At 36.8% G+C, this 12,654-nt stretch overlaps 1 protein-coding gene across 2 annotated transcripts in view; it reads right to left on the bottom strand.

Annotated features, from left to right (window-relative positions):
• The window catches only part of LOC123003575 (mediator of RNA polymerase II transcription subunit 13), a 28,774-nt gene that overhangs the window by 10,205 nt on the left and 5,915 nt on the right, over positions 1 to 12,654 (bottom strand). For both annotated transcript variants that reach the window (XM_044396395.1, XM_044396396.1), the window contains exons 2-3: positions 9,913 to 10,228; positions 40 to 354 (exon numbers count right to left, since the gene is read on the bottom strand). In XM_044396395.1, coding sequence (XP_044252330.1) covers positions 40 to 354; positions 9,913 to 10,228 — 631 coding nt within the window. The remainder of the gene's footprint in view (positions 1 to 39; positions 355 to 9,912; positions 10,229 to 12,654) is intronic.

The raw sequence follows: 12,654 nt of genomic DNA, 5'->3' as shown, positions 1-12,654 counted from the left end.
AACATCAAAAAACACGCCTTTAGCAAACATTCAATGTACCTTTGAGACCCGACGTCGAGGATTGAGCGTGTTGCAAATGCAACCTGGTAAGCCTCCGGACTGGCGGATGTTGCCGTACGTCAACGCTCGCACATACGGAACTCTCACCGTGCACGAAAAACGCCAAAGAGAACGATAAGTGAGTCATGGTGAAGTCGTTCTTTTTTGGACCTTCGTACGGCTGAACGAACCATTTCCCCAACCTGATGAAGTCGCGAGAGAGGAGACAACGCTCGATCAGGTTGTGCAAGGCTTTGAAGAGGAGAGATCGGCACTCGTAGGACAAGCCGCTCTCCCACGAACCCTGCTCCGAATCTATAAAAAAAATTAAAAAAACATTAAAAAATACTTTAATACAAATATTAATAAAACAGTACAACTTCGATGCACAGTTGTTTCAAATTATTAAATTCTTTATTTTGCTTTGTAAAAAATGTTTGTTCCTAATAAAACACAAATACCTACTCAAAAATCATAGCTAAAAGTACACACTTATATTGCGACAATAAAGCGAATCTACATGCCACTGTTTCCAAAAACTCCCCTCTTTTTTAAAGTAGACTCGTCCAAGATGTTTTTTAGACATCTACGCATACATGCCCACGTGTGTACTTTAAGCTTTTACCCCACTCTACAAAAATATACAACACCCCTATACAGGGTGTGTCAGAACTTACGCCCCAGAGAAAAACTCCAAGTAAGATAAGACACCAAGAACATGGAAAAATGTTTAAAAATTTCAATCTGTACAAAAAAAATTGACATTTGACATTTGTTTATATCTATTTAATGACTGATGATATTGTAAATGTTTTTTTATAATCATTTAATAAAGGTATAAATATTTTGCCAATAAAAGCCACAAATAACATTAAACAGTTACAATTTAGGATACAGCTTCCTTGTTTCCTCTTCGAATAGTCTGTAGCAAATAAACTTGGAAAATCATTTTTCCAACAAAAATAAATAGAGTCAAAGTGCAAAATTTAAACTCTTATAAATTTGAAAATTTTAAACATTTTTTCCATGCTCCTGGTTTCTTACCTAACATGGCATTTTTTTCTTGGGCCAGCCTGTATAGAATAAAATTTAACCTTTTTTGTTTGAAGGGGAATACTCGTAGACTTATTGCGTCGTATTATGTCAACGAAAATTTGAGGATGGTGAGTGAATAAAGGTATTCCAGATTGGCCAAAAAATAAATTTCTAGCAAAATATTCCAAAAATAAAACTAAAAAAAAATAATTAAGAAATCCTGAGTCTGGCAAAAATCTTCCCGTAGGTTCATGGGAGCTCAAATTTAAAAAAAAATATCTTTTTGATTTACCAAGTCATAGATAATAAACTTTCAGTGAAAAACCAAAATAAGAACAATGTTTTTTTAAATCCTCATGTTTTCATATGCTAGTCACATTTGCCTTGATTTAAGTTCATCAAACTGTTTTTTCTTTATTTAATTTTAGTATACAACTTGTTAGTACTCGTAGTACTGAGGTAGAATCATTTTCATAACTAAAAAAACGCATTTGTTTTTTCTAAGACATGTTCTGTATCAACCCATCGGAAAACCTCCATACATTATTAAAATGTTTTACTTAACTGAACAATACTATCGATTGCTGACTGGAAAAATTAGTTCCAAAAAAATTCACTAGTAGACAAAAATATTTTTTGCACTCTTATTAATTTGAAAAAAAAAAAGAGTTCTTTAATAAGACAAATATTGAAAAACCATGTAACATTTATAATTTTGTATTTGCCACATGTGCCTTTATTTTTTAAGAAACAACAAAATCTTTGTCCTAATTGTAGTCATTTAAAAAACAAATTATAACAAAATATCTAATCGCATCTGTTTTTCAACCGACTCGTAGAAGTTGGAGAAAAGATTTCAAATAATATTCCAAGGAATTAAAAAAAAATATATCAAACCATCTCAATTATTTCTGAGACACCTGTATTACTGTATTATATTATTCCAACTGCATCTATTAAATATTAATAAAATTGAGATAAATAAAGTTTTCTAATATAACTTAAAATTCAGACGCTGGAGTGTACGTTTTTGTAAACAATTGTTTTATTTTATGATCTTTTTTCAAAAAATTATTTGCGTTTGTAAGGATACACAAAAAAAATTCTAATCACAAGATCTTTATTAATATAACGTTTTATAATCCAGTTTTTGGTAGTAAAAAACTCATTTTTTATTTCCCTACTCTCCCGTATACAGGTGTCGCCAAGCACTTGCATAAGACCTATTTTCGGTCCGATTTAACGAGCACATGTTCCTCCATGTGTCGCATTTCTTCTTTTTTTCCTCAGATTTGAACTCTTCTATTTCCAATATCGCTGTTTAATCGTCACTATGTGCCTCCTCCGCCTATGGAGAGGCTTCAAATCGTCCACTAACAATAGTGATAGGGTCCAGAAATAACCGTCACGTTGCCAGTTTACCTTGGCCAAATCGGAACAAGTTTACCGTCGCGTCGCCATACCATACCATGGGCGGCGTCATCATCGCAATCATCGATTCTTCGTCCTTTGTTGCATATTTAGCGAGCTAAAATTCCGATATTCGCTCTCATCGCGATTCCTGCCGCGTGCCTACCGCTAATAAAGTACACTCACTGCGAAAAGTCGAACGAGATAAGACACGCGCACGCCTGTTTACAAAACAAATCCGAACGAAACTCTCTCAACGAGTTGGCACCTTCGTCACGACGAGATTAAACGGAGATGGTGCCCACACGAAAACGACGTGAAAAACTATACGCGACGGATTTTTCTTTTCATTCATGAAGCCGACGACAAGGTCAGAGGCGTAGGAGTGTGCCGGGATTAATACTTTGCAGCGAGTGAACTCTATTTTAGATATTTTATCACAATACACCGGGTTTTTATCGCCTGGATAGGCGGCTTTTGTTTCTATTTACAGCTATTTCATACCTCAAATCAAAATTCTTGTTTTCGTGTCGCAATTTTTTTCGTAGCAGCTTCTTGAGATTCACGCTAATTGATTTGACTTCTGAATAGTAATGAAATAATATCTTTAGAAGAAGCTTTGTCAACATTTCAATTAATTAAGTTTCATAAAAAATTAAATTAACCAATTTTATTTTCGAAATGTTGGGGCGTTAGAGCTTAGAATCCTCCAATTAAATTAATTCGCGCAAAGACGCACGTCCTAATTTTGTCGTCGCAAATTCAAATAGGAGCCGGTAAAAGTCCAAATATTGGCTAAAAGTGAAACTTGAGCATTCCAAAACTTGAATACGCAAATACTTGGCTCATTTTAAATCTCGTCGAAAGCAGTTGCGTATAAAATGTAAATGAAACGACTTCAAAGAGGTAAAACAAGAAAATAAACTCCCCCAATGCTGATAATTAAAAATGAATGAACCGGCCGTGCCGTTTAAAATTCGTCAAATAATTAATCAACGATGAATAATTTTAAGTCAAAATCGCTACGTGGTGTCTCAAAAACCGCACTCTCCACGATCCAAATAAGAAAAAAAACGAGGCCAATATTGCGCACAGGTTGATGTCGTCGCCGCATTGCTAAATGAAGAAAGTTGCGCGTTGGCATTCGGGTAGTGTCAAACCTGACGTAACATCAAACAAAAAGGGGTCCAATCGTCCTAAGGGTACTCGCAAAAATTTAATTACGACGTCGATGTCAGATTGAATCGTTCACATCGACGACCTTCAACATTTTACTCTGCGCATTGTAGATCAGTAGGTCGCCTTGCAGCGTTCATGACGGAACCGATTCACAATACTCGGCCATTGTTATTGCCTTTATTTAGCACCTGCAGCTGGATTTTTGCTCTTTTACGGCGCAAAAAATGCGATTGGTGATGTAAAAGTAAAGACGGAAGTGCGTACCGATGAGGTTTTCATTTAAAATGCTGTTGAGACGTTACAGAATCCCAATTTCTGCTTTTTTTTTAAAGCTCTAGTGAATATTTCAGATTTATTTCGAATAAAAGCAAAGATAATTTCAGCAATTCCTAATGCAACTTAACATCAAGTAACTCAAAATTTAAAGATTTCCATTAGTATTAGGCGACTTTCTTTGGCATTTTGCGCAAAAATTAAAAATACAGGAACTAACAGACAAATAAAATAGAAACAAATAAAATGTTTCCTTTGAAAGGAGAAAGCATTGTTGACAAATCCATTAAGCATTGATTTTTTTAACGTATAATTCTGTAGTGTGCTATTTATTTTACTTCATTAATAGTTAGAATTTTTTTTCCAGTATTAGTAAAATATTGGACATTCTTATTTTAGGGAGAAAGCAACTCGACCAACTTTATTGATTTTCATTTCAAATTCATTTCAATAATTTTTTGTTGATAATTTGAGACCCCCACTCTCCTCCAACACTGTTTTGCCCATCGTGGCAACAGTGTAAAATCGTTCGGACACGTGGGTTCGGCTCGTTGATCGTCGACGATGCGGTGCACATGTGCCCGATACCGCTTCCCACGCGACACCCCGCACCAATCGATGCCACTGAGGGTTGCGTGGATGCGTCGATCGTCATCGTCATCGTCGCCACCGACCCTTTTCCTCAACTTTTTAGAAACCGGCGATGGTATCGCGAAATTGCGTCACACTCTCGACGCATTTAAACTAATTTTCTCTGGCACGTGACATGGAGTTTTTTTTTTGGGTTTTGGTCAGTGACAAAAAAAGAAGATGAACTGTCACCTGTTGATTGTAAGCAAAATCTCCTAAATAACATTTGGAAACATTTTTTCTTTCGAGAAAAAAAACACTAAATTCCATAACAAATCAATTGGCCCCGAATCTGGCCAAGGAAATACCGTAACAACGTTTTCTCTGTACTACTTCCTTTTACAATCTCTACTAATATAAAATTAATTAGTTACTGTTTCATTGAAAATATAAATTGTGAGTGTTTAAAAGCCGACAAGACGTCCTGGACCTTACTTAACGTAAAAGAATGTCAGGTTTTTGAGGTCGATGTGTGTTCGTGAAATCCATCAGGACTTTCAGACAACAAGAAAACTTGCTACGGAACACTACCTTATCACATTCCTTTGCTCAGCTGAATCTTTTGTTGTACCAAGCACCGGTTTACAATGACTTCTATTCTAGGATAACAACGACAAAAATGAACTAGACGGCGTTTGATAAACGGCATTTTAGCGGTTTCTTTAAGCAAACAATGGCCAGAAATCCGGCCGCATTTCACAGATTTTATCCAAAAAATTGTATAATTACAAAAAAAAAATATTTTATTAAACAAACAGAAAAAAATCATTAACTGTTTTTGAGAATACAACCGACAAATTCGTGTAGACGACGTCCTAAATAACCGGTGCACCACGTATACGACATGCCGTCGAGAGAGTCCAACCGGTTCGATGAACCTGTATGCATCGTTGCTACCTGGGCTGGCAATCGACTCCACAATCATTAGAGCTTTTTGAATTGCAGATCGTGGAATTAGAAAAAAAAAAAAAAACCTACATATGTTGCTCGTGCGCGCCACTGCTCTACCTCAACTTTTCCCCCGCAAACAACGCGATGCATATTCATAACCCAGAGAGTTTAATCTATAAAAACAGGAAACCTGTGTCAAATCGATCAAAAACCAACTCTCGAAAATCGATAATTGGCTTATCGGTCATGTCGATAAGTAAGGATCAAGACTCCCATTGCAGGTAGCGTGGCAAACGTTTGAAACAAAAGAACAGCCAACTATCTCGATATACAGGATGTTCCAGATGATAAAGTAAATTGTTGACGTTTAAACATTCAGTGTAGAACACCCTTTTTTCGGAGGGTTGAATATGTGACATATCCCCGAAAGAGTATTATCGAAAATTCAACACATTAATTTTCCCGATTGCGACGTTGCCGCGACTTCTCCACCGGCCGGTAAATTCATTGACCTTTCTCTCTTCTTTCGGGACAGATGTGTGCTATAGGGGACTATCATTCTGTGTGTGTTTATATGCGCGCGCTAAACGCGAAGGAGGAGCCCCAACAATTAAGTGACGTACGAGATGACGTCATGTGACGTCATTTGGAGAAAGGGGAAACGCGCCAACTAGATCGTACGGTGCGGGACAACACGTTGGCGTTGTGCCTGCTTCCTTCATTGGATTAATTTTTCCACAAGATGTTGAGAAATTGGAAAATTCGTATTCGGTATTTCCAACCTTGGAACAGTGGCGTGAAAGTATTGTAAACGGAACGCAAATATTTGAGTCGGTAACGAGATGCCGTTATTATCGACATGCAAAAATTAGAAGAAAAAATGCCACACCAGACCACTCGATCGTGAAACTGAACGTTTTTATTACCTACTAACTGTCTGTTTACAACTTCATAAAACGATTAAACTACTTTTAAACTGCCGTAAATGTGAAAACCGATAAATTATATCATTACCTGGACTACAAAATTTTTATAATGTGTAAAAAAGTTACGTTTGTAAACAATGACAGGTGTAATTTTGTATAATACTCTATTAGAAAATTAAATATTTGTAAAGAGAAAGTTGTTTGGTTGCTTGAAACATCGTTAGTTAAAGTGCCAAATATTTAATTTAAGTCTGTCAGACATTGATTGATGGGTCCAATTTTAATCCCTAAATAATTAAATTATTCCATTTCGGTAAAAATATTCAATTTGCAAATATGTACACCCAATGATTTATTGCCACCACATTTTTTTTTTTTGTAATAAAACGAACAATAAAATCTGTGATTTAACAACCTTCCATTACCATCACGATTATGTACTCTCGAATTATGTAAATGAGAATTACGCGAATGACAACATAATTCTAATCTTCGGATGTTTGCTAGAATTACATAAACACTTGAAATAGAAAATCATAAAATTAAAGAAAAAAGGGATGCAAATGGGAAGAAAGGTCGACATTGTTTCTAATTTTATTACCGGTGAAACTAGCTTGATAATACACTTGCGTCGTAATAAGCAACATTATAATATGTATACGTTGTGACCTCATTATCTACTTCTTTGTTAATAAAAACAATTTGCTTCAAGTGGAAAAACTAAATCGCGACGACCACTTATAACTCTAGTAACATTCTAACTTTCTAAAACACATCCAGTGAATCTGAAAATGACAATAATTTTCTAAAAACGTAACTGCAGAGATATATTTTACCATTCAATAATTTCTTAATAATAATTAGTCGTCATGTAAACCGCCGGTTACATTTTTTTTGTAAAATAAACTTTTGATCAAAGTATCTTATGACTATAAAATTAAGTTGGCAACATGAAATTCAAACGTCATATTTTTATAGTCAATTGTCATTCATTTCCGAAGGGCGGCACGGCCGTCACCTTACAGCCTAATAACTCCAATAATTCAGTGTTGCCAACTTATTAATTTTAAAGTTACAGGTCATTTTAATCAGAAATTTATTTCACTTCTGTCATTTCCTTCATGTTCCGCCCCTGTTTTCGATCACTAAACGTGCATACCCGAAGCTGCTCTTTCGTGCAGCCCATCGATAAGAGGTCTTTGTGCCTTCTGCCTCGAGATGAAGTCGTCGTCATGACAACGACGACGACGCCTCTACCTCCACATTTCTCACGGTCGACCACATTTTTCAAAATAAAAGAATAAAGTTTAAAAAAAAAACAAGTCTTCTCGGAACGCCCTTCTACCCTGTAAATACCCGTTGATGTTTTTTGTTTTTTTTGGTGTATCTCGCATGTATATTCACCATCTGCAGCCGATTTGGTCGACGGCCGCGCGTGTATTGATCATGGGAGGGAAAGCAGCGCGACGTCCGCCTCCTCACAGCGTCGGTTTGCCTATCCCGGCGTCGGTGTGTGTTCAACAAACGGGCATCGGGTTGCTCTCCCGGCATCCCGACTCCTACACACGGGAATGTACAGGAACACCGGCGCCACCCATCACCGAACCAATACAATAAGAAAGGTGATGCAGGAGAACCCAAAAACCCTTTATCACTTTACTTTTGGTCTCTAATACTAACTTTATACCCAACCAGTCGAAACTAATTCTTTTGTTATTAGATAAAACATATGCAACCCAATGTGTCTCACTTCCCAACCGTACTCTACATACAAAAACCTCGCCGATTTCGATCGACCCCTCGAGGTTATTTAAGGACACAAAGTCACAAAGACGTAGATAAAGAGGTCAGAATCGATTAGGTTTTCTTCCTCAATTAAACGGATCGGATAAAAACACCGCTTGTACAATTAGTAGTAGTTTTTTTTATAAAAATTCTTCGTGTTTGTAATGACAAGACTAATATACTGTCGTAAATCGACAAAGATCCATCTCGAGTGTGTTTTACAAGTGTTAAAACTTTCTTAATTGTACTTTAAACGTTTGGAAGAATGTTTTTACAATTGTGTTGTAAAGAGGTGTCTTTCGAGTTTTAGGCAAGACCGGAAAGTCAGGTAATTTTAATTTTACATCGGGATTATGCTTGTTTGGCAAAAGGATTGAGGGATTAGGACAGGTAAATTGGGTTCGAACACTTGAAAACGCACCTCTAAACTTAGTCTTCTTTCTCAAAAAAGTTTTCCTTCTCATTCTAAATAACTCAATTTTCATAAATAACAACAAAAACTTTGTTCTTATAGTTTTAATTTTGATATTGTTCCTTGACATACAGTCATTAACAAAAATAGCGTCGCACACAACTAAAATTCTGTTTATTTTTTTAATAAAATAAAAATGTTTTCTATACAAAGATTGTTTTATTTTTTTACAAATAGAAGGTAATATTGAAATTATATGGTTGGCAGCAATGTACGAGGGAAGATCAGTATTTACGGTCCCTAACATAGTAGGGTTTAAGTGACGTTGACATAATTTGACATATTTAAAGGTTGATCTTTTGTCACTTAGTTGGTGCAGTTTCAGATTTCTTGCTTGTTTCATTTTAATTTTATTTGAAAGCCAATTGCAAGTAGTCAGTCGTTTTTGCAAAAAATGGAGAAACCTGAAGTGCACGCTGTTATTAAATACCTGCAAAAGAAAGGATTGTCGCCAACGGAGATTTACGAAGATATGGTGGCTGTACTGGGGGAGAATGCTTCTTCTTACCAAGTGGTAAAAAATATGTCTCGAGAGTTTAAACTGGGAAGGCAGACGTGTGAACAAGCAAAAGGTGCTGGTAAGGTTATGGCCACAATTTTTTGGGATGCGGAAGGATTCCTGTTGGTTGATTATTTAGAGCGTGGACACACGATAACAGGCTACTATTATGCCAATTTAATTTCAAAACTTCGCGAGTGTATTAAGGAAAAAAGACGGGGAAAGCTGAGTAGGTGAATCCTGTTCCATCAGGATAATGCTCCGATTCAAAAAAGTCATGTTGCAATGACTGCTATTTATGAAGCAGGATTCGAGTTCTTGGAACACCCTGCTTATTTATCAGACCTGGCCCCTAGTGACTTCTATTTGTTCCCAAAATTAAAAAAATATCTTCGTGGCAATAAATATGGTGACGATAATGAAGTGATGTCTGCCGTAAACAACTGGTTAGAGGAGCAACCTAAAGAATTTTTTTCTAAGGGTGTCCGTGCATTGGAACATCGTTGGGAAAAATGCATTGCAGTTGCAGGGGACTATGTAGAAAAGTAATCATGTAATTTTTGTTATATCTTGTGTTCTTGTATATCAGGGACCGTAATAACTGATCTTCCCTCGTATTATATCAATGATGCTTATTACAACACCCAAATGAATGCTTTAATAAATAATTTGAACGCATTATGGGTAGTGCCTATTTTAAATCGTTTTAGTTTTAATTTTCCCAACCAACCCTTACACATGCACTCGACATTCCATTTCCCTCGTTCTCTTACCAGGAGTGTTAAGTTCCGGTGCGATAAGAACCCCTAAATCGGGTTCCTCTCCATACCAAAAAATCCATAGTTCTTTCGACGTCGAAAGACTGAGTGGTGGCGGCGGCGGTGGTCCCGGTTCGAACATATCGGTCGACCGTGGCGTCGAAACTCGCCGCCACACACAGAGTATATCGGCGGCGAGACAACGGGCGTAACTTCGTAACACCGGATCTTCGAGGGGTTCGCCGCCTCCGCCACAATGGCCGGAGGCGGCACCGCCACCCCCCAACTCGCAATACACCAGCTTACGCCATTTGATGCCCGAAAGTTCCGTCTGAAACACAAAAAATATACATATTAGTAAAATCGACAGGTCAATGACATCCGGAAGCAATCGCAGTTAGCCAGGCATGGAAGAAAGTCATTGTAAAGAAGCGAATGAAGCACCCTACGATTGTTTTTTAAAAAAATATGAATTTAATATTGTCCACGGCTGGGTTTGATCAGCTGGTGTCGATTAGAAAAGGGAGAGGCCAAGTCGGAGTTGGCTGAGACCAACCTGTTGCTGCTACAGCACAGCCTACTGCCATTATCTCATCCAACATCGAAACGCGAGGTTGCCACACGTTACGAAGCAACCCTTGGAAATTAATTCGATTGTAATACGGGATGTTACGTGTGTGTCAAGGGGATAATACGATTTGCCAAAATGCGGTCGATTTACGACAAGTTAAATGACTGTCATTTTGAAAATCAAGTCGGCAGCTGTCACACTTGTTAATATCAATCACGTGACAAATGTCACAGTAATAAGTAATTTCCTTGGTAACGGTCGCAACAACAATCAAGTGTCACTCCAGTTGTGTATCAATATGACAATAATTTAATTACAGTTCTTTGTAAAATAAAAATAAAAAATAATTTATGTTAGTATAAAACACAGAAAGCTATTAAAGTTTAGGACTAAATTATTACGGTATGGTAAAACGCAACGTTTGTAAACTTCTACGAACGGTTCGGCACGTGTGTAATGTAAACAATATTAATGTTTGTATGTGTACAACTTTGGACACAGTCGATGTCACTTGATCGGAAAACGTGTAAAGTGGCTATTGGCGTGTAGCAATTGTTTCGATTGAACAAACATGTCACAATATTAATACAGTTAAAATAACTACACTAAAGTATAGTAGTATCTAGTATGTCAATTTGACACCATAATTGTTTGGTCAACATAGAGTAAGGTGCGAAATAAATATTTCATTAGAGGGTTCAAGTTATATGTGCAAGTAGCATAGCCTCGAGGTTAGGTAAGTCAAGGGTGACGTAAAAAAACTCAAAACAAATTAACCAAGAGATGCAATGACGTATTTACCAACCTCTGAAAGGTATATTACTATGTATGGTGATTGTGTTAGGTATTCTTCAGTTAACAAATGGTTACTTTAAAGAGATAAGTATTCAATAAAAAAACCTTTCATTCAAAAATGTTAATAAACAGATTAAAAACATGACCTACTTTTCCTTCGCTTCGACTAGTAATAGATAACTTTTTCGTCCATTCACAAACATTTCTTACATAATGTACTTAATAATGTGAAACTTTTCGCCCTTTAAAACCCCATCATTACGATTCAACTCATCCCTATTAAAATCTGTCAAGTGTCGGAAAGCTATCATTGTTATTTTTAACGACGGCAATAAAACGATTAGCGAGATTGCGATAATTTTATTACCGCATTGTAAACCAGCTACCGGTGATAGTGAAAGTGAATACAATCCAAACAAAAGCGTGCTTTTGTCGATTGCAGTACCGTTGAGGTCGCATAGTTTTTTTTTTTCATTCTTCTTTCTTCTTCGTTTTCGTGTTCGTGTTGATCCTCCTCCACTTATTCACGCGACGACGATCTCGTGAATGTGAGAGAAGAAGCTTCGTCATCGTCGAACACGTGCTCAAGAAGGTCGATCGACACGTTTATCTCTCGAGAGGATGCAAAGAGAGCCGGGAATGTACCCACCGTGGCGGCGGGGTTGTGCGGTCGAAGGGGTGCGAGACACCCTTGCGCGATGCCCGGGTATTGATTGACGGCAGCGGTGGTGTGGTCGGATTTCTGCTGAATATGTTTCCTCGTTGTTCTTTTAATGTTTTTATTTTTTTATTTCCGATAAATATGTCATACCTTGTCATTGTACGGAAACGCTGTCTACGAAAAAACTCCGCAAGTTTAGCAACCGAAGTTTGTCTCTTTCGCTATTTGGCGTTTTTTTTGCTCATTTTTTCCATAATTTAGTAAAATTTCAAATATTTTTATTTTAAAGTACGTAGCACTAGCATATTATAATGAGCGTCTAAAGCGGTTACAGAAAATTTTGGCTGAAGTCAGAAGCAACAGGTAATCGCAAGTTTCAAAAGAATTGATTAGAGAAAATCTCGAAGAAAACTAATTCGTACTTTTAAAAAGCAAAGTTTTGATCACTCAAAATTCATCACTTTTGACTGTCTTTTTATACCTAGAGCAACACAAAAATTAGCAGGCTTTTGGCGCGAAAACCGATTTGTAACAGGAAAACACTGAAAACGATAGGGCAAGTTGCGGAGAGATAAACCACTTTTTGACTTTATTTCAATTCAAACCACGGATGTTTTTTCTCATAGTGTGTACTTTAATAATTAGACTACTTATAAACCTAACAAAATAAAAAACACGTCCTTTTAGATTCAGAAAAAATAATATATTCTGAAGTGTAAAAGTTCATTAT

The sequence above is a fragment of the Tribolium madens genome, unplaced genomic scaffold (genome assembly GCF_015345945.1).
Source record: "Tribolium madens isolate multiple individuals breed KSU strain unplaced genomic scaffold, Tmad_KSU_1.1 Scaffold_1;HRSCAF=32;Tcas5.2_LG8, whole genome shotgun sequence".
In the NCBI taxonomy this organism is placed as follows: domain Eukaryota; kingdom Metazoa; phylum Arthropoda; class Insecta; order Coleoptera; family Tenebrionidae; genus Tribolium; species Tribolium madens.
This window is presented reverse-complemented; position numbering and strand designations above follow the sequence as displayed.